General features: G+C 35.6%; 1 protein-coding gene across 7 annotated transcripts in view; it reads left to right on the top strand.

Moving 5' to 3' along the window:
• Strbp (spermatid perinuclear RNA binding protein) overlaps positions 1-23,033 on the top strand; it is a 134,069-nt gene that overhangs the window by 75,897 nt on the left and 35,139 nt on the right. For all 7 annotated transcript variants that reach the window (XM_052182406.1, XM_052182405.1, XM_052182407.1 and 4 more), the window contains 6 exons: positions 1,200-1,344; positions 9,869-9,960; positions 11,680-11,775; positions 12,991-13,102; positions 13,702-13,799; positions 14,006-14,117. In XM_052182406.1, coding sequence (XP_052038366.1) covers positions 1,200-1,344; positions 9,869-9,960; positions 11,680-11,775; positions 12,991-13,102; positions 13,702-13,799; positions 14,006-14,117 — 655 coding nt within the window. The remainder of the gene's footprint in view (positions 1-1,199; positions 1,345-9,868; positions 9,961-11,679; positions 11,776-12,990; positions 13,103-13,701; positions 13,800-14,005; positions 14,118-23,033) is intronic.

The raw sequence follows: 23,033 nt of genomic DNA, 5'->3' as shown, positions 1-23,033 counted from the left end.
ATTAGAGCATACTTTGTACTATTTTCTTCAGCCTCTTTTATGTCAGTTAATATATATTAAGCTTGATCGTTAAGAAATGCTTTGTGCTCAGTGTGGTGTCACATACCTTTAATCCCAGCACTTGGGAGGCAGAGACTAGTGGATCTCCAAGTTCAAGGCTAACCTGGTCTACAAAGCAAGTTTCAGGACAGCCAGAGCAAAACACAGAAATCTTTCTTGATTCTACCACCCCATCCCCCAAAATGAAAAGAAAATAAAAGAGCAAGTAAAAAATGCTTTGTATGATCTATTTAATTATATACTTAATATCTAATATTCAGTTTATGATTTTGGATAGTTTATGAAAGCCCAAGGATTATATGGTTATAGCATTGTATGTTAAATGAAGGCAATGTGGCCAGGTAGTGGCGGCACACACTTTTAACCCCAGCACTCGAGAGGTAGAGGCAGGCAGATCTCTGAATTGGAGACCAAACTAGTCTACAGAGTAAATTCCAGGGTAGCCAGGACTACACAGAGAAACCATATCTCAACAAACAAAAAAATTAAGTGGAGGAGGAGGAGGAAGGAAGAGGAGGGAGAAGGATAGAGAAGGGTGAAACCCTGCAATGCAAATTTCCTGGGGATGTTAATTGACTTATTTCATAATGATAAGTCTCAATGGAATGCCTTCTGAGATGATTTTAATTATACAAGGCAACTGTTTATACTCATTCTTTTATGTGACTATAAGTTGACATCTTATTCATATTTGAAATTTCAAATTTGAAATTAGAAATTTGTATTGTTCGAATTCATAAATCCTTGGCAAGTAGTTGTTTAGATTGTTTTGTCAACAGCACTATTATTTCAGAGAACATTTCAGCTACCTATATTTATGTAATACTTCACTGTAATAATTTCAAGTATACTTATTTACACTTTACTGTAACACTACTACTCACATGGAAGCAAAATAGTTTTAAATATTATAATTTTCTGCATGGTTGACGTTATGGCCCCTTTATGAGGGATTGAGAATGAGTTTGCTTAAGTTGAAAGAGAAGTTATCTTCAAAGTGAGGAACTAGCTTCAGTTGTGAGTCTTATATGCTCTTTGAACAATGATACTGATTGTTAATATTCACTAACTTATCACAAGTGTTTCTTTTTAGAGATTTTAATGTAATTGAGTGTTTTTGAAATCTTGGTGACTTTCAGAAACTAACAGAAGAGAAATACCAAGTGGAACAATGTATAAATGAAGCATCCATTATAATTCGGAATACAAAAGAGCCAACATTGACTTTGAAGGTGATACTTACTTCCCCTCTAATTAGGGACGAATTGGAGAAGAAGGATGGAGGTACATGTGTGTATATATATATATACACATACATATCTATGTTTCGTTTTGTTCATGTAACAGATTTTTTCCAGTACTGTTTTAACTATGTCTTGGGATTTAGGAGGTCACAGACTTTATTTGCTTGAGTAAACCACTTATGATATTTTAAAGTTTTGTTTTTACCTAGTATATTTTTTCAGTTTCAGATACTTATGTTTATCATGTAGGCTTTTTAAACTATGCTTTAATTTTCCTACCATTTTGGTGATCTGCTCTCCTTTATCTAGTATGACTTCAAGTCATTGATGTCAGCTAATCTGCTCTAATATACTGGGTTAGTGGTCAGACTTCAGGATTAAATGTGATATAAACCAGAACTATTTTCAAAATTTTTTTCTGATTTTGATTTTTGTTGATTTTGAAATTACTCATATGCTGTGTTTGACTTCTAATAATTGTATACCCTTGTATATTGTAATTGTGTGTAGATTTGGCATATAGAATAAAGGAAAAGAATTAGTGAATCTATTTTACTCAATTTTTAATCTTTAAATATATATTGCAATATATTATAACATGTAATGTATATATGTACATATTATACACAATGTACATATACATACACACAATGTACATATACATACACACATATATATATGTCTACACACACACACACACACACACACACACACACACACTTAGTTTTTTATTTTGGAGACAGGGTCTCATTACATAGCCCTGGTTGACCTAAACCTTAGCATGTAGAATTGGATGGCCTCAAACTCATAGAGATCTGCCTGCCTATAACTCTTTAGTGCTGGGATTAAAGGTGTGGGCCAATCTGTTTACTTTCAGTAAATTTTTGACAAGTTTTTGACCCTGTTGACATTTTGAATAAGGTCTATGTTTAAAAGAATTGGTGTATGACATTGTCACCCTCATAAATGTAGAATAAAAAATTAATTAACTATTGGTAGTTTTAAGAAGTTGGTGAATATGTGGTGAGCTTCATTTCCCTTTTTTTAATTTTTTTTATTTTATTTTATTTTTTTTTTTGATTTGGTTTTTTCGAGACAGGGTTTCTCTGTATAGCCCTGACTGTCCTGGACCTCACTCTGTAGACCAGGCTGGCCTCAAACTCAGAAATCCGCCTGCCTCTGCCTCCCAGAGTGCTGGGATTACAGGCGTGCGCCACCACTTCCCGGGCCCCTTAATGTTTTTTTTTTTTTTTTCTTGTTAAATTAACTTGTTTGTACTCTTTGTCCTATTCAAAGAAACATGCCATGTGATATTTCTCATTGTTGGACTCTTGACCAACTGGTCACTCTGTCATATTTATAGACACTATATATGGCCAGTAGGATACTTGCTATTTTTCATCTGTCCGATTTCAGCGTATCTCATTGTATACCTCTTTATATACCTCTTTATCATAAGTAGCATTATAATGGAAAGTAGTATAGATCATTTTTGTAGTTTATTTCAACTTGTTAATAAGGACAGAAAAAGGCACATGTATGTGGTAGATTTTTGACTTTTCTAGACATTAATCCTGGGATTAAAATAGATGGCCATTTTTTTTTAAATGCTTTTGTGTGTGTATGGGGGTGTCAGGAGGCTAACAGAAATCTGAAACAGTATAGTTATCAGAAATCAGATATGTTTTTGAGTTGTATTTAAGGTACATCCCATCTGTAATTGGGTTTTAATGCCCGTACTTTACCCTTTATATAGCATGTCTGTAGTACTTCAGAAGAACTGGTCTCTTAAATGGCTTAATTTTTTTAACAGCGTATTTCTGATTTCTGATTTCTGGTGTATCAAGATAAATGTTAATTCTGGTAATCTGTATTCTCCTTGACCCTGTAGTACAAAACCAACCATTTCTATGTAGATTTGTAATTATAGGTGTTATTAAACATTTTTATTTTGTGTTGTTTTGTTTTGAGGTTTGTTTGTATCTGCTTCTTCCTTTACCTCTTTGAAGGTATCAGGAAATATAAAGCTTTTTTTTTAAAAAGTGGTTTTCTGTAGGATTTTGTCATTTCTTTCAGTGTTGATTCCCTCAGGTTTATTATTAATCTGTTGTTTTTAAAACCTTGGTTTTGGTTCCGAGAAGCCGAAAACAGTCTCTTAGTGTATTGTGCCTTTCTGGAACACTATAAACCACAGAATGGGATTTATATAATATAGTCACACTCTTTGTGTAAGTTGTCTTGATTAGATAAGGTTCTAAAGGACTTTTGTCTATGTGCTGACTCTCATCAGCTTTACTAAGGAATTAGCTACTGTTACTTCTACTTTTGATGGGAGAAAGATTTGCTTTGATCCTGTTTGTAATATCCCAGCTGTGGTGACCGATTTGGTATATTATAGTTTATTTATTTTGTCTAATCTGGCTTTGTCATAGATGCTTTTTTGAATATATTCCTGTGCAAGTTGGAGCAGCTACAATCTGAATTTGTAGTGTTTGTTCACTTGGACACCACTTTTTCTTCTCCATGTATATGGAATGGAAACAGAAGGCACATTGAGCTCTCAGGGATACCTGGCACTGAAAGATAGCAGCTTCTTCCCTTCTATTCATTCACTTTTTCAAAGTGACCAATGTCTTGTAGCACCTGTCCTTTTTTGTCATACTGTTGTGACTTGCCTTCACCACTCCCAAAACATAGTTTACAGTAGATACACAAGTCAACTATTTTTCTTCCCTCTCTTAACTTGCTAAAGGATTTGGGCTAAATCTCAATGAAAATAAACGAAAGTTGAGAATAGACAGAGCTAGAGGACTAGGCATTAAATTTATCTATAATATTTTCTGTGTGGAAGTGTATATAACCATTTACCTCAAACCACCATTTATGTTTCAAATTGTTGACAGTATATAAAGAATAATCCCTTTTTAAAAGAATGATGTTACAAGTATGAGTTCCCCTATGCTGTAAGTATCTACATACTCTAACCCTTTACAAGGGTTAGGGTTAGGGTTAGGGTTAGGGTTAGGAGGCCTTGTGGAATGATCATTTTCCTAACACTATATATTTAAAAAAAAAAAGTCATAGAAGGAAAAGCACAGATCTTGCTGCTTAACGTATGTGTTCTGTTCTTCACTCTTAGTGTTGAGTGACATTGGGCAAGCTTCTTAATTTCAGAGTATAGATAATACAGAAACAGTTGTTTGTAGGGTTCAGTGAGAAAATTTATATACAGTGAGGTTCACAGTAGTAAAATGCAGAAACCACTCAGCTACTAAAAGTGAGATAATGTATGCATACTATATTCTGATAGCCAAACCTTAACACAGTTGAACTATTTATTTATTGTTTGTTTGTATTTTATTTTATTTTATTTTATTTTATTTTATTTTATTTTATTTTATTTTATTTTATTTTTTTGAGACAAGGACTTACTGTGTAGTTCTGGCTGTCCTGGAACTCAGTTTTTATTTATTTATTTTTTTAAGTATATCAGCTTGAGAGATCCTCCTTAAGCATACTAAGTGCTAGGATTAAGGATCTGCTCTACTACCCCTGTCTGTATAGCTAAACTTTAAACCACACTTTAAATCCAGTATTATGAGTGTATAACATACTCTGTGGTACTAATAATGAGTTGGCTTATTGTGTAGCTTCTGCTCCTTAGAAGTCAGGTATCTTTTCCCTTCCTCTTACCTCCTATGCTTTATCCTAAGTACCTAGAATGGTACCTGATACAGAAGTATGTAACTAGAGAATATCACACATGAATCTGCATAGTGAATTTTCATTCAGCAGAGAAAATGCAGTCCAGTGTTTAAAACAAGAAATGTTAAGAATGGGTGGTATCTTACAGCACTTGAGTACTATTTCTGTTACGATTTTTTTATGGTTCACTGTGTTAAAAGCTTTTCCTCATATATGATTTATTTAAAAATCTCATAGTGGCCCTAGGAGGGAGATAGCTGTTGCTCTTATTATCAGCAGAAATCTATCATATTTTGCCCAGCTAACTTGGCAGAGTCTTGTATAGAATCCTTTTTCCCATTCCTGTCTAGGGTTGTTGCATGGGCTGAATGTTTCTTTCTGACTATTATACAACCTCAACTTTGGTGGTAGTAATTTTAAATTAGAAATGTATTTGCTATTGGGGGGTGATAAATTTTATAAAATTATATTTGCATTGTAGCTTTAAACTAAGCAGATGGTGAAAATAAAACACTTTCTGGCTTATTAAAATCAACTTTTGTTCTTGGTATTGAGGTAAATTTAGAGCTTGAAAGAGAAGTCTTAGAGTTAGTTCTTTTTCACCTGTTGATGTCCAGTTGAATGTCTGACTCTTCTTTGCAAAAGTTCCCTAACATGTTTCACTCAGTTCAGGAGAGTCAATTGTTGCAGTCCATTATTGTGATATAGGCTTTATTTTCTGCCTTCTTCTGGTGCTAGATATGCATTGTGCAGAGCAAACCTATGGCCATTTTCTTTCCATTGCTTGATAGAGTTTGTGGCATAATTAGGCAAATTAAGAGGACAGTGCTTCTTGCATCCACCTTATTGCTGCAGCTGATTGTTCATATTACTGTGTCCTTATGTTTTTCGTGAACAATAGCTCAGGCATAATGTCTTTCCAGAAAGCTTCATGGAATTGAGAGAAAAGAGGTTTCAGGATTTCTTCAGACATACTAAAAACAATTATGCCACGATTTCCATGGAGCCTGCCATGATACCCCAGCTCAATTATTTTACTTTTGGAGAGCTGGACTTTAGGCATATAGTCACACGTCTGGCTTTCCCTCTGCTCTTCCGCTGTAGGCTAGTGTTCTCTTCACTGGGGCAGATAATTTGCATGTAGGACACTGAGAAAAAGACAGCTATCTGCAGCAGAATGGTGTTTACTGGTCACTGATCTAACCAAATGAGCAGGGCTAGGCAGAATAGACTTCTTTCTAATATTTCCATTATTCAGAATGCTCATGTACCTTCATAACACCGATTATAGTTAAAAACATTTTGAAAATATATTTTTCTTTGCATTTGATATTTTTGTCAATACTTGTTCATCTTCCTGTGCTGTTTCTTATGTTTCCTACAAAGCAAGTAAAATGGATCATAGTTGTATACTTAAATTTTCCTTCCTTCCTTCCTTCCTTCCTTCCTTCCTTCCTTCCTTCCTTCCTTCCTTCCTTCCTTCCTTCCTTCCTTCCTTCCTTCCTTCCTTCCTCCCTTTCCCTTCTCCTCCCTTCCTCCCTTCCCTTCTCCTCCCCCTTCCCCTCCCCTTTCCTTCTCTTCCCCTTCCCTTTCCTTCTCTTCCCCTCCTCTTCCCTCCCTTCTCCCTTCCCTCCTTTCCTCTCCCCTCCCTTCTTCCTTCCCTCCTTTCCTCTCCCCTCCCTTCCTCCTGTCCCCTCCTCCCTCTCCTTCCCCTTCTTTTCTCTTCTTTTCTCTTCTTTTCTCTTCTTTTCTCTTCTTTTCTCTTCTTTTCTCTTCTTTTCTCTTCTTTTCTCTTCTCTTCTCTTCTCTTCTCTTCTCTTCTCTTCTCTTCTCTTCTCTTCTCTCTCCCCTCCCCTCCCCTCCCCTCCCCCCTCCCCTTTCTCTTTTTTCTTTTCTTTTCTCTTTTCTTTTCTTTTTTCTCTTTTCTTTTCTCCTTTCTTTTCTTTTCTTTTCTTTTCTTTTTTCTTTTCTTCTCTTCTCTTCTCTTCTCTTCTCTTCTCTTCTCTTCTCTTCTCTTCTCTTCTCTTCTCTTCTCTTTTCTCTTTTCTCTTTTCTCTTTTCTTTTCCTTTTCTTTTCTCTTTTCTTTTCTCTTTCCCTTTCTTCTTTCTTTTCTTTTCTTACAGGATTTCTCTGTATATTCCTGGCTTGGAATTCACTTTGTAGACCAGGCTGATCTGGAATGCACAGATACCTATCCACCTACTTCTGATATTCTGTTGTTTTTACTTAATGACTTCTTTCAAAAAAGAAAAATCTTTGTTTACTTAATAAAGGTGAAACATACGCACATGCAAACCTCCCTGCCCCAACTGTATACCCGTATTAAAGTTCTATCAGGAGTGGCATTTTTTTCCCCTAGCAGTTTTGTCATTACTACATTAATTAAATTTTTTTAATCAGTTAAAATATGTAAAACTACATCATTAGCCATATAAACAACCTGGGCTGATAAGTAGCATTGTGGTGCCATATGCTTGTGTGTAGCACATAATTCAAAAAACCTTTCAAGGTAAATAAATGTATTACCCTGCTATTTCCAGCCTCATTAACAGTGAAATATTTTGGATCTTTTGACTGTCAGAGCATGCAGTAAGAGTTTGTGGTTATAATCTAATTTTGTGATGAAAAAAGTCGTCAAAAATATCTTTCTTTTGTCTCCATTACAGATATCTGTGTCACAATTAGGGGATATTCTTATAATCTCTGATCACTGAATAAAATACTAGGAGGTGAACAAACAGTTCTGACTTTCCAGATCTTTCCTCTGTCCTTTCATCCTATGCTTTTCTTCCTTTGTTTCCCTCTGTCTTGACTCTATGAGGTGGAAGAATAAAACTTAACTTGCTTTACTATTAATTTAAAAATTGAAGTTGTAAAAAATTAAGCAATTTGGATTGTGTTCCTATGCAGTTAGTCAACATTTGTTCGGGAATCTACTTTTTAAGAGATCCTAATAACTCATTAGAGATGTTTTATTTTTTACTGAGCTTAGCAGATGCTTGTATTAACTACAATTAAATAATTTGATGACAAAACACTAAAATGACTCAGTTGTATGTTTTGTGTCTGTATAAAGAAGTCCATATTCATAATTCTTTTTTAGGCTTGTGATTTTATGAGTAGAACTGAGTAATGAGATTCACCATTGTGATTTTTGTTGGCAGACATTAATGGGAAACAATGTAGACATCTGTGGAGCTCACTTAGCAGAAAATAAGTAATATTTCATCCTGTAATGTTGCAGCAGTACAGGGAGCCCACAGTTCTTCCTATTATTGTTGTGGTTTTAGCTGGGAATTATGCCTTCATACTTAGTAACATTTTAACTAGTAGAATAAAAACTATATTTCCCCCTGTAGAGTCATCCAAGTAAACAAAAAAAAAAAAAAAATCCATTCTCTTATATGCCCTTTAAAAGTATTTACATCCCTTGAAACATGCAATGTATTCCATATCTGCTGTTATTAGAATATTGAGAGAAAGTGTTGTTGGGAATCTTATATTTAAAAGCATTCTTTGTGTGTGGGGGGGTGGTGGAGACAGGCTTTCTCTGTATAGCTTTGGCTGTCCTGGAACTCATTCTACATCAGGCTGGCCTTAAAATCACAGATATCTGCCTGCCTCTGCTTCCCAAGTACTGAAAATTAAAGGCATGCATCACCACTACCTGGCTTAAAAGTGTTATGAGAGAATAATAAATCTGCTTTGGGGGGTTAGACAAACATTTGTAGGGATCTATTGAGGGAACTATGCTTTTAAGTAATTTATTGATACTTAAAAAATTAAAAATCCCACTTTTCCATAGCTCATCAGAAATGAATTTGGATTTAGTATCATGTGACATCTCAAGTATATGGGTTTTATTGTTAATCATGATTAACTTTGGCTGCTTTTGACCACCTCAACCAATTGTGAAATATTAAGACATATCAGAAGGCTCTGTTTAGGTAGAAGTCTATTATGAGGTGTCTTTTTTTTTTAAAAGATCAATAAATGAGAAATATTTCTATTTATTTTATATTTATTGTTTTAAAATTTGGGCTTCTAAATGGAATAGTAAATGAACCTCAAGGAAACGTTTGATTGAGATTTCATTACTGGAGTCATATTTCTAGTGTTGTTATTCTAGTGACTAGGTTTTCTTTTTTTTTTCTTTTTTTCTTTTTTTTTGGGGGGGGGGTTGGTTTTTTGGATTTGGTTTTTTCGAAACAGGGTTTCTCTGTATAGCCCTGGCTGTCCTGGAACTCACTCTGTAGACCAGGCTGGCCTTGAACTCAGAAATCCATCTGCCTCTCTGCCTCCCAGAGTGCTGGGATTACAGGCGTGCGCCACCACCGCCCGGCCGTGACTAGGTTTTCTAGGAGTAAATTTCTATTTTGGTTACACACATATTTTTAACCCCTCTAACTTTACTTACTATTGTATAAAAGAGTTCTAACTTTTTTAGACCCTGATCAGTTATCCAAATTTTTTCTATTAAAAAAAAGTTTTTGTTGCTATTATTCCCAGATGTCCTTCTTTGTAGATTGCCAAAGGAAACAGTGTTTGTATGTATCTATGATGGTGTACATGTTGATTAATAAGATCTCAGATTGATTATAAGAAACAGTGGTCACAGTTTCCTTTGCCGAAGGAATTCCTTTACTTTTCCTTGTACTTTTGCACAGAATCTGATGACAATTTATATAAATAATGTATACCTAATTTTAAAAAGAAGCAACAAAATGATTACAAAATTTTCTGGTTGTCTTTATTATAAGTCTACTCAAATGCTGCTTTCTTTTTGTCATTATTGATAATTTCTTAAGAACACCCTTTCAAACTGTTTCTGTTTTCCTTTACTCCATTTTACTATTAGAAAATGTTATGATGAAAGATCCTCCGGACTTATTGGACAGGCAAAAATGCCTAAATGCCTTGGCTTCTCTTCGACATGCCAAATGGTTTCAGGTTGGCATTTTTTTATTTCTTTACTGTTTCTGTATAGCTACATGTATGTGGACTACTTTCCGCTTAGTGTGATGTATGTGCTATATGAAAGGGGAATAGTTTGTAGCTCATTGAGTTTTTGATGGAGTAAATCAGTTCCTTTGGATACAGTGCCTAGAATAGCTTTCATCTGTGTGTGTGTGTGTGTGTGTGTGTCTGTCTGTCTGTCTGTCTGTCTGTCTCATTGTATACCAGAGGTCAATTTCGGTGTCATTTCTTGGGAGTTATACACCTTGCCATTTTTGGGATAGGGACTCTCACAAGGATCTGTAACTCACCACACAGGCTAGTCTGACTGGTCAGCAAGCCCATGGATCCTCCTATTTCTGCTTCTCCAATACTGAGATTCTAAGTGGCTTTTAAAACACAGGTTTTGAAGGTTGGATTCAAGCCTGCATACTTACATAGGAAGCACTTTATACACTGGCTCTCTCCCCCTGTTGTTTTGTTATCGTGTTATTCTTTTTTTACTTACTATTCTGAATAGTAGAGGGTGCCTTGTAAAATATATTGAAAAGATGAGAATGTTAATATAGTGCCTGGAATAGGGTTGCCATGCGTTTACAAAAGGAATTTTTCTATTCGTCTTTTAATTAAAACACTGACTTTCTGAACCAGTAACTTCCTAATTTTTCATAACTTGAAAAATTATTTTTTTAACTTGAAATATTATTGAAATTTTATTTTTTTTGGCTCACTTGAATACTAGTAAATTATTTGCTAATCGGTATTCACTTTAAAAAAGTTATCTATGAGTCATTAGGGAAATGCAAATCAAAACAACCCTGAGATTTCACCTTACACCAGTCAGAATGGCTAAGGTCAAAAACTCAGGAGACAGCAGGTGTTGGCGAGGATGTGGAGAAAGAGGAACATTCCTCCACTGCCGGTGGGGCTGTAAGATGGTACAACCACTTTGGAAATCAGTCTGGCGGTTCCTCAGAAAACTGGACATGACACTTCTGGAGGACCCTGCCAGACCTCTCCTGGGCATATACCCAGAGGATTCCCCGGCATGCAATAAAGACACATGCTCCATTATGTTCATAGCAGCCTTATTTATAATAGCCAGAAGTTGGAAAGAACCCAGATGTCCCTCAAAGGAGGAATGGATACAGAAAATGTGGTATATTTATACAATGGAATACTACTCAGCAATTAGAAACAATGAATTCACAAAAGTTTTAGGCAAATGGTTTGATCTGGAAAATATCATCCTAAGTGAGGTAACCCAATCACAAAAGAATACACATGGAATGCAATCTCTGATAAGTGAATATTAATTAGCCCAGAAGCTCTGAATACCTAAGGCACAAATAGCATAACAAATGACTCCCATGAAGTATGGAGAGGGTCCTGATCCTGGAAAGGATTGATGTAGCATTGGAGGGGAATATAAGGACAGAGAAAAAGGAGGGAGGTGATTGGAGAATGGGTGGAGAGAAGAAGGTTTATGGGATATATGGGGAGGGGGGATCTGGGAAAGGGGAAATCATTTGGAATATAAAGAAAGAATATAGAAAATAAAAAAAATATACATAAAGAAAATAAAAACAATATACATAAAGAAATGTAAATGAATAAAATACCCAATAACAAAAAAAAGTTATTTATGATCTGTGTGTATCAAATGAGAAATGGACTTCTACAGGGATATTGGCATCATTTTGTTTGTTTTAGGCAAGGGCAAATGGATTAAAATCATGTGTAATTGTCCTCCGCATTCTGCGTGATTTGTGCAACAGAGTACCCACATGGGCACCATTGAAAGGATGGGTAAGTACTTAAATGTGATTAAAAAACAAATATGAAGATATAGCAGAGGAAATTCTTGAAATGATGGTACTATGACTATATTCTGAGTTAGTTATGACAAATGTTTGTTTTTTGCCTTAGAAATAATTATTGTTTTATGAACTCTTTTATGCGTATGTATTCTCTTTTGTCATTTGTGTTTCAGACCTGAGATGTATATACATTTTAAAGTCTTTATTATTATAATTATTATTATTCTTGTTCTTGTTCTTGTTGTTGTTTTTGATTTCTGACTTAAAGGTTTTATACCTTTTAGAAGTAGGTGCTATTCTTCTTTGAATTCTCTGTGGATCATTGATCATTCATGGATCACTTGCTGCTCTTGATCGCCTTTTTGGCTGGCCCATTGCCCTCAATGTATTGTTCCATTTGTGTGGAGATTTGATAGATTGGTGTCTTTTGAATTTCTCATGAAATTTAGACACAAATTCTAACACGTTAGGTTAAGTGCAATGTTACAATATATACTTTAAAGTATGTCTGCCATTAGGTTAAGTGCAATGTTTGCCTGATACTAATTACTAATTATGTACATAGCATACATATATTGTGACATTGACTTAATTTGGAAATTATGCCTGATCCAGTCAGGACTAGAATTTAAAAATTTATGAAAAAAACTGTTGTAAAGACTCATTTATAACATAATGAACAACTATGAATATTCTTGCAGCATCATGAGTTTTAGTTTATCTAATATAGAGATGTGTTTATTTATTCTAATTACTGCTCTTGAAGTAGCCTGTTTGAACTCTTTGAAGTTGAGTGTTTCCTAACTTAATATTTAGATCAGTTTGTACCTTGATTATTTATTAGCTATTATATGTGTGAAAACTTGTTAATTGTAAGTTAATTATGACTAGTTTTTTAAAAGTAGAATAATTAAAAATCATAAGGTTTTATCTCATGTTTTTAGGAAATATCTAAAAATACTTGGTTTAAAAAATGATTGGGGGCTGGAGAAATGTCTTAGCTGTTAAAAGCTAGTTTCACAACCTATATAAAAACTGGTTGGATTAGAGTAGATAATCAGGAGGGAAGAGTTAAATGCTCCTTAAATGCTAAATTGTCTACACTTTTTGGGCTTCTCTTTTAGATAGAAATGTCAGCTCACATTTAACTGGAATCCTTTTAACACTTGGTGCATGTACTAATTTGTAATTTAATATCTTCTAGCCACTAGAGCTTATATGTGAAAAGTCTATAGGTACTTGTAATAGACCTTTGGGCGCTGGGGAGGCCTTGAGACGAGTAATGGAGTGTTTGGCATCTGGAATACTACTTCCTGGTAAGGGTTTCAAACTCTAGGCAGAAGAATAAGAAAAATCTCATTTTTGTTAATTTATCTAAGCATATGCTAAATGTTTGTCCTCTGCAGAGGAGAATGATGTGTAGGAGTTCTGTTCTTTAGAATTTCAGCAACCAGAATGTTTATGAGTGGAAGAGCGCTGTAGAGCTTTTTCAGTAATTCTAATTTGTGTTTTATATGTACTAACATAAAAGGTACTAATAGAAATTGCTATGTATTTGCTTCACTTGGAAGTCTGAATTTGGAAATGTAAATCCTTATTTTAAAAATGTGAATTTCATTTTAATTGTAGTTCAGTATTAAATATGGAAAAATCAAATATAAAATCTATTTAGAGATCAGGGATGATTTTTCAATAATGTTCTAATTTCTTGGAGTATGACTCAACTTCATATTAGGTTCTTTTCATATAAAATAAGGACAGTTAAGTGCTAAAACTGTGAATGACAAAAAAATGTCCTTAATATTCCATTTAATTGAGCAGACTTTTAATTTTTTAGCTTTTTCCCCTTCTCTCTTTTGTTTGCTATATTCTAAACTCAGTTCTAAATTTTTATTTATCTTTTCTTTTGCCAAAGGTGGTCCTGGTCTTCATGATCCTTGTGAGCGAGACCCAACAGATGCTCTAAGCTACATGACCACTCAGCAAAAAGAAGATATCACCCATAGTGCACAGGTATGAGACTAGTATATTACTGATTGCTTAGAAAGATACTATAACTTCCATTTTCTGAGTTGTTCTGTGAGGTAGCTTTTCTTGTAGGCTTAAATTAGGGAATAATGTCAGTAATAACAGCAGTATATAATGAATGTCATTTGAGTTAAATATTTAAGCTAGAAAGTTTATTGAGATTTGATTAAATATGATGTTTTATTCTTTAGCATGCACTTAGACTATCAGCCTTTGGCCAGATTTATAAAGTGCTGGAGATGGACCCTCTTCCGTCTAGTAAGCCTTTTCAGAAGTATTCCTGGTCAGTTTCTGATAAAGAAGGTGAGTATGAATGTTTTGTTTTTGTTTTATTAATTAAGAGTTGATAGTGTTGATGTGTACTTTGTTTAGGGAACTTAAAGCATTGTTCATCCAAATCACAGCTTTTCTTAACTTAGTTGGCCTCTCTCCCAAACATTAGTGGCATGAGCTGGCTGTCTCATTTGTTTTAATTAGTGATCAGCTCATTTTCCTGTGTTGCTAGATTTTGTTGCTACATAGACTTAAGAACCACACATACTTCTGTTCTACGGAGAGGAGATAAACCATAAGCTAAGAAGAGATACTATCTTTGTCACTGGTCAGAATGATGAACATTCTGAAGCTTGCAGGTTTTCCTAGAAAGAAAGAAAACATAAATACAGGGATGAGAAAAATGTATTGGAAATTTCATGACCTCTTTCCCTTTGTATTTGTCTGCTTGTTCTCATTGTTGTGTGACAAAACTTCTTGGGTAGATGAAACATACTTGTCTTCTTACCACAGATAGGGAGACCACAGCAGACCAAAGTATGCATACCACCAGAGTCCAGCTTGGTGAACCAATGAGTTTTATTGGGGTTATGTGTGGTAATGTGAGTGAAGGGTCACTTACAGGAACAAAGGTGACTCAGACAGCTGTGTTATCAAAGCCCACCCCAGTACATGTGACAACTCATAAAAGCTAGGAACCTGGAGCATACTGCACAGCCTGTGGATAATTCAACAGGTCGGAGAATGTCTTTCTGGATGCTTCGATTTTTGTTTTTAGTTTTTTTTTTTCAAAATCTCTTCCAAGCAGTTAGTTCTTCTTGTCCAAGAGTTTTCTCTGTAGTTGGGCTCTGCTTACCCCAAAAGTGTAGGGTCCTAGTGAATCTGGTCAGTTTCAGGGAGTTCTTGAAGCTATTTTGTTGTTGTCGTCACTTTCCTGCTTAAGGAGTTTCCCTGAAGGATGGAATGATTTACTCTTGAAGGAGACTGTTAAAAATTATCTACTCTGATTAGAGTATCAATAGAAAAATGGCCAATTTTAGTAGTAGGATTCTAATTATATCTCTATTATGTACTAGTTTGAGGCCTTGACAACAATTTTTCTCAGTAGAGAGATTACCATCTCTTTTATTTAAGGGCTGGTATCAGGTTAAAATGTCTAATAAAGGACATAGGATAGAATACATAGTCAAATGTGAATTTATATACCCAGTATGCCTTCATTGTCCCCCAAAAACATTTCATATTTTTTTATCTTCCCACCAGTCATAAGAAGGGCAGGTTATTTGATATTAAATATTTAAGATGTAGCCCATCTCCTATAATTGATATTATTATAATCTGACATTGCAAAAATAAATACCCAATGTATTTATTTGCACAACATAGTCTAGTCTAAGTCCACAAGATCAGAATTGTTGCTTAATGTGTTCTTCAGCAATAGTGTCTTATTCTCAAGTTCTGGAGGGTAAACAATAACATTGTCAATAACCTGTAATGTTTATGAGACTCCATTGTCTAGCAATGCAAAAAGAAGTAAATCATTCCTGGTACTGGGGGTTTTATTCAATAGTGTATGCTTTCTAAGTGGGGTATTGTTCCCATTATAGTATAGCTCCATTTAAACTGGTTTTTAGATGTGTATATATTTAGGAACCTTCTAGAGGAGTTTCTTTCAGTATTGCCTTCAGTGTGTATTATGCCTCCGCATATTCCCTTTTTTTACTCTGCCTTTCTATCCCCCATCTCATTTAATCCTTCCTGTCTTATGTTTTTCCTTTCCCTCTTTATAACACTATTTTATTTCCCTTTTATTTAAATATCCCCCTCCCCCCCCAACATGGCCTCTAGTAGTTACCTAACCAGGGTATTCCAAATGAAATACATGTATCTAAAGCTTAAAAGGCAACATCCACATATGAGAGAAAGCATGTAGTGTTTGTCATTTTTGGACTGGGTTGCTCTTACAGGATGACTATTTCCAGTTCTATCCATTTATATTAACAGTTGAATAATATTCTGGTTTGAAAATATATACCACATTTCATTATCCATTCATCAGTTGCTGGCCATCTAGGCTGTTTCTAATTTTTGGCTATTATAAATACTGTAGCAACAAACATGTATGAACAAGTATCTCTAATAAGATAGTGAGGCCTTTGGATATAGTACAAGAGTGGACTCTCAGTGCATCTTATGCTAGATCTACTTTCAGCATTTGGAGGAGTTGCTGCATCAGTTGTACTCTGACCAGTAGTGTTTCTTTTTTCCTATATTTTTAGCATTTGCTGGTCATTGTATTTTTGATCTTGGACATTCTCACTGGGATAAAATTAAATCTCAAGGTAGTTTTAAAGCATATTTCCCTGATGACCAAGAGAGTTTTCCATTTTGAAATACAGTGTTTCTTAGCTACTGTGTGATCTTTTGAGATCTGTATTTAGTTCCAGGCCCCATTTTACATATTTCCTTGATGTTTAGTTTTCGAGCTCTTTATATGTTCTAGCTATTAACACTTGTTAGATGTGTGTTCTTTCCATATACTATAGGTTGCCTCTTAGTCGAATTATGGTGTTTTTGTCCTTTGCTTGTACAAATGTTTTAGCTTCACGTGGTCCTGTTTGTCAGTTATTGGTCTTAATGTGCATACTGTCTAGGTCTGCTTTACGAAGTTCTTTCTTGCGTCTGCATGTTCAGGCATATTCTTTACTTTTTGTTGTATTAGAGTCTTAATATCAGCTCTTATGTTTAAGTCTTTGATCTGTTTGGAGTTGAGTTTTGTACAGATTGAGAAATATGAATTTAATTTCATTGTTATATGTGCAGTTATTCAGTTTTCCTAGCGCCTTCTCAGTGCATTTTTGACCTGTTAGTCAAAAGTCAAGATGTCCATAGGTACATGGACTTATGTCTGGGTTCTCAATCCTATTTACTGTGTGTTTATTTTTATGACAGTAAAATACTAGTTTAATTTTTTTTTATATGTGTAGGTATTTTACCTGCATATATGGATGTTTTTGTATCACATATTTGTCCTGGTGTCTGTAGAAGCTAGAAGAAGGTATCAGATCCTCTAGAACTGGAGTTACAAATGGTTGTGAGCTATTATGTGGGTGCTAAGAATTGAACACTGGAAGAGCAGGCAGTGCTTTCAACTGCTGAGCCATTTTTTGCTGTTGATATTGTTTTATGAGTCAGGATTTTTCCGTGTAGCCCTGGCTGTTCTGGAACACACTCTGTAGACCAGGCTGGCCTTGTACTAAGAGATCCACCCACTTCTGCCTCCTGAGTGCTGGAGTTAAAGGCATGCTAAGCACTGCTGAGACACTTTTTAAGCCTTTTTTTGTTTCTGTAATTCTGTATAACTTAAATTCAGGAATAGTGACGCCTCCAGAAGTTTTTTGTTTATTTAACTGGACTTTTATGTTTACATATGAAATTATTTTCAATTTAATATGAATAATTATGTTGGAATTTTGTGGGAGGTTATATTAAATAATGCAGATTACATTAGGTAGGATAGTCATTATCACAATATTAGCTAACCAATCCATGAGCATAGGAGGGTTTCCATATTCTACTATTGTCTATGATTCCCCTTTTCCATGTCTTTTTATGTTTTATGTCTTTTACTTTCGTACTTAAGATGTTCTGAGATTACATATGTGTGTGGGTGTGAGTGACTGTTTTATTTCTCTCTTGGCATGCTTGTTTCTATATAGGGAGTTTATTGATTTGTGTGTTAATTTTATATCCTGCCAGTTTGCAAAATGTATTTCCGACCTGCAGAAATTTCCTGGTGATGTCTTTAGGGTCTTTTATGTATAAAATCATACTGTCGGCACATATGTGTAGTTTTTTAGTTTTTTTGACATTTTCCTTTATTTGTATCTTCTTGATCTCCTTCAGTTGTCATTGCCTTAGCTAAGATTATGAGCAATATATTGAATGACAATGGAGATGGCAGTCTTGTTCTTGAATTTAGTGGAAATACTTTTAGTTTCTCTCGAGTTGTAAATTGCATTTATTATGTTGAGATATGTCCCTTATAACCCTAGTTTCTTCAGGATATTTATCATGAAGGGATGTTTGATTTTTGCAAAGGCCTTTTCTACCTCTAATGAAATAGATGATCATTTGTTTTCTGTCCTTTAGTCTATTTATATGATGGCTTATGTTTGTTGATTACGTATGCTGAACTATACCCACATCTCTGGGATGATCATGATTGATGATCTTTTTGATAAATGCCTACATTCAGCTTGCAGATAAAAAGATTTCTACATCTATGCCCATCAGAGATACTAACTTACTGTCTTCTTTTTTTGTTGGGTCCTTGCCTGATTCTGGAAATACTGACTTTTTAAAAAGATTTTTAAATATTCTTTTGGTTTTGATTTTGTGAAACAATTTTAGAGATATTGGTATAGTACCTTTTGATTCTCTGAATTTGCTCAGTGTATTATTTTTTTTTTTTACTGTCTTTTTTTTTTTTTGGATATGTTTTGGATTTACATTTCAAATGTTATCCCCTTTCCTGGTTCTTCCCTTCCCCTGAATACCCCCATTCCGCAACCCCCTGCCTCTATGAGGGTGTTCCCCTATGTACTCACCCACTCCTGCCTCTCCACCCTGGCATTCCCCTACGCTGGGGCATAGAGCCTTCACAGGACCAAGGGCCTCTCCTCCCATTGATGCCTGACAAGGCCATCCTTTGCTACATGTGTGTCTGGAGCTATGAGTCCCTCCATGTGTACTCTTTGGTTGGTGCTTTAGTCCCTGGGAGCTTGGGTGGGGGGTCTGGTTGGTTGATAATGTTCATACTACGGTGTTGCAAACCCTTTCAGCTCTTTCAGTCCTTTCTCCAACTCTTTCATTGGGGACTTCATGCTCAGTCCAATAGCTGGCTGTGAGCATCCACCTCCATATTTGTCAGACTCTGGCAGAGCCTCTCAGGAGACACCTTTATTAGGCTCCTGTCAGCATGCACTTCTTAGCCTCCACAATAGTGTCTGGGTTTGGTAATGTAGGTGGGATGGATCCCCAGGTGGGACAGTCTCTGGATGGCCTTTCATTTTAGTCTCTGTTCCATACTTTCTCTCCATATTTCCTCCCCTGAGCATTTTTCCCCCTTTCTAAGAAGGACCGAAGTATCCACACTTTGGTCTTCTTGAGCTTCATATGGTCTGTAAATTGTGTTTTAGGTATTCCGAGCTTTTGGGCTAATATCCACTTATCAGTGACTGCATAAACCCAGTTTTTGGGACTGGGTTACTTCACTCAGGATGATATTTTCTAGTTCCATCCATTTGCCTAAGAATTTCATGAAGTCATTGTTTTTAATAGCTGAGTAGTACTCTGTTGTATAAATGTACCTAACATATTCCTGTATCCATTCCTCTGTTGAAGAACATCTAGATTCTTTCCAGCTTCTGGTTATTCAAAGACCTAATATCAATATTCTTCAAACTATTCCACAAAATAGAAACACAGGGAATACTACCAATTTGTTCTATGAAGCCACAATTATGCTTATGCCTAAACCACCTAAAGACCCAACAAAGAAAGAGAACTTAAGACCAGTTTCCCTTATGAATATCGATGCAAAAATACTAATAAAATTCTCACAAACCTAATCCTAGAACACTTCAAAGCAGTTATGTATCAGGAAGTAGGCTTCATCCCAGGGATGCAGGCATGGGATGGTTCAGTATATGGAAATCCATCAATGTAATCCACTGTATAAACAAATTCAAAGGAAAAAAAATCATAGGGTCATCTCATTAGATGCTGAGAAAGCATTTGATAAAACTTAACACCCCTTCATGGAAAGATCAGGAATTCAAGGCCCATACCTAAACATAGTAAAAGTAGTATATACAGCAAACCAGTAGCCAACAACAAACTAAATGGAGAGAAACTTGAAGCAATCCCACTAAAATCAGGAACTAGACAGGCTACCCATTCTCTCCCTACTTATTCAGTATAGTACTTCAAGTCCTAGCTTGAGCAATTAGACAGCAAAAGGGATGTCAAAGGGATACAAATTGGAAAGGTAGAAGTCAAAATACTACTGTTTGCAGATAATATGATAGTATACTTCAGTGACCCCAAAAATTCCACCAGAGAACTCTTAAACTTCAGCAAAGTGGTTGGATATAAAATTAACTCAAACAGCTGGGAGGTGGTGGCACAGTCTTTAATCCCAGCACTTGGGAGGCAGAGGCAGGCAGATTTCTGAGTTCGAGGCCAGTCTAGTCTACAAACTCCTAGTGAGTTCTAGGACAGCCAGGGCTACATAGAGAAACATGTCTCGAAAAAAACAAAAACAAAAAACAAACCAAATCACTAGCCTTCCTCTACTCAAAGGATAAAGAAGCTGAGAAAGAAATTAGGGAAAGGACACTCTTCACAATAGTCACAAATAATATAAAATACCTTTTTGTGACTAAGCAAGTGAAAGATCTGTATGACAAGAACTTCAAGTCTTTGAAGAAAGAAATTGAAGAAGATCTCAGAAGATGAAAAGATCTCCTATTCCTATGCCCATGGATTGTAGGATTAATATAGTAAAAATGATCACTTTGCCGAAAGCAGTCTACAGATTCAATGCAATTTCTATCAAAATTCCTACTAAGTTCTTCATAGAGTTAGAAAGAGCAATTTGTAAATTCATCTGGAATAACAAAACCTCAGGATAAGTGAAAAATATTCACAACAATAAAAGAATTTCTGGGGGAATCAGCATCCCGGACCTCAAGCAATAGTACAGTAGTGATATTACAGAGCAATATTGATAAAAACTGCATGGTATTGGTATAGAGATAGGCAGGTGGATCAGTGGATTAGAATTGAAGATCCAGAAATGAACCCACACACCTGTGGTCACTTGATCTTTAACAAAAGAGCTAAAACCATCCAGTGGAAAAAAGACAGCCTTTTCAATAAACGGTAATAGTTCAACTGAAGGTAGAACTATCAATTTGCATGTAGAAGAATGCAAATTGATCCATTCTTGTCTTCTTGTACAAACCACAAGTCCAAGTGGATCAAGGACCTACACATGAAACCAGAAACACTGAAACTAATAGAAGAGAAAGTGAGGAAGAGCCTCGAACACATGGGCAGAAGGGAAAATTTCCTGAATAGAACATTAATGGCTTATGCTCTAAGATCAACAATAGACAAATGGGACCTCATAAAATTGCAAAGCTTTGTAAAGCAAAGGATACTGTCAATAGGACAAAATGGCAATCAACAGATTGGGAAAAGGTCTTTACCAATCCTACATCCGATAGAGGGCTAACATCCAAAATATATATATATATATATATGAAGAACTCAAGAAGTTAGACCCCAGAGAATCAGATAACCCTATTAAAACGGGATATAGAGCTAAACAAAGAATTCTCAACTGGGGAATACTGAAGCACCTAAAGAAATGTTCAATATCTTTAATCATCAGGGAAATGCAAATCAAAACAACCCTGAAATTTCACCTCATACCAGTCAGAATCGCTAAGATCAAAAAACTCAGGTGACAGCAGATGCTGGTGAGTATGTGGAGAAAGAGGAACATTCCTCCTCTGCTGGCGGATTGCAAGCTGCTACAACCACTCTGGAAAGCAGGCTGAAGGTTCCTCAGAAAATTGGACATAGTATTATCTGAGGACCCAGCTATACCACCCCTGGGCATATACCCAAAAGCTCTTCCAACATATAATAATGACACATGCTCCACTATGCTCATTACTCAGTGTATTATATTGTCTTCCTTTTCATTTCTAATTACAATTAATATATGTTTATGAGTGTATTTTTGTGTGTTTATTTTGCATGTATGTTTGTGTATCATAAGCTTACCTGGTGTTAGCCAGAGAAAGGCATTGAATACTCTATACTGGAATTATTTTGAGCCATCATGTTGGAAATTAATCCAGGTCCTTTGTAACAGTAGCTAGTGCCCTTAACCTTTAAGTTGTCTTTCTAGCCCTCATCTCTAGATTTGGATCTTCTAGTTAATTTGGGTAAAAGTTTGCCAGTCTAGTTTTTGTCCCCTACCATCTCCCAAGAACCATCTCTTTATATCATTGATTATTGATTTTTTCTTTCCGGTTTCATTAATTTTAGGCCTGTGTTGATTATTTCTTTACTCTCTGGGTATTTGTTGTTTTTCTTAAGCTGTATCATTTACTTATTAATAATGAGATTTCTCCCGATTTCTTGATGGTAGGCACAGTGTTAAGACCTTTCTTCTGAGGACTGCCTTCAGTGTATCAGACAGTTTTGGTATGCTGATATGTTGTATTACTATTTTAGTTCAATAAATAACCCCCTCATTTCCAGGGTTACTCTGTGTTGTCCTGGAATTCTCTATAGACCAAGTTGGCTTCGAACTTAGAGATCTGTCTGTCTCTGCCTCCCGAGTACTTGGATTTAAGGTGTGCACCACTACTACCTATCTTATATTCTATTCCCTTCCCTTCCCTTTTCCCCTTCCCCCTTTTCCACTTTTTCCCTTTTCTCCTTTTCCCCCTTTCCCCTTTTCCCCTTTCTGTTTTTTCCCATCTCCCCTCTCCATTGTTTTTTTTAAAAAAAAATTCCTGAAAAGGGTTTCTCCACATAGCTCTGGCTGTCTTGGAACTCACTCTGTAGATCAGGCTGGCCTTGAACTCCTAGCGATCTGCCTGTCTCTGCCTCCCACGTTCTGGGATTAAAGTTGCACAAACTATCACCACCCAGTATATATCCTTCTTGATTTCTCAGGTGATCCTGTTTTCATTCAATACTGTGTCGTCTTGTTTCTGTGAGGTTTTCTAATTTTTGCTATTTCTATTGTTGATCATACCCTTGATACCTCATAGGATACAGGACACTCAGCTTTCCTGTATTTGTTGAGACTTATTCTATCCTAATATATGGGCAATTTTGGGAAAAGTTCCATGGACT

The sequence above is a fragment of the Apodemus sylvaticus genome, chromosome 5, assembly GCF_947179515.1.
Source record: "Apodemus sylvaticus chromosome 5, mApoSyl1.1, whole genome shotgun sequence".
NCBI classification, from domain to species: Eukaryota; Metazoa; Chordata; class Mammalia; order Rodentia; family Muridae; genus Apodemus; species Apodemus sylvaticus.
This window is presented reverse-complemented; position numbering and strand designations above follow the sequence as displayed.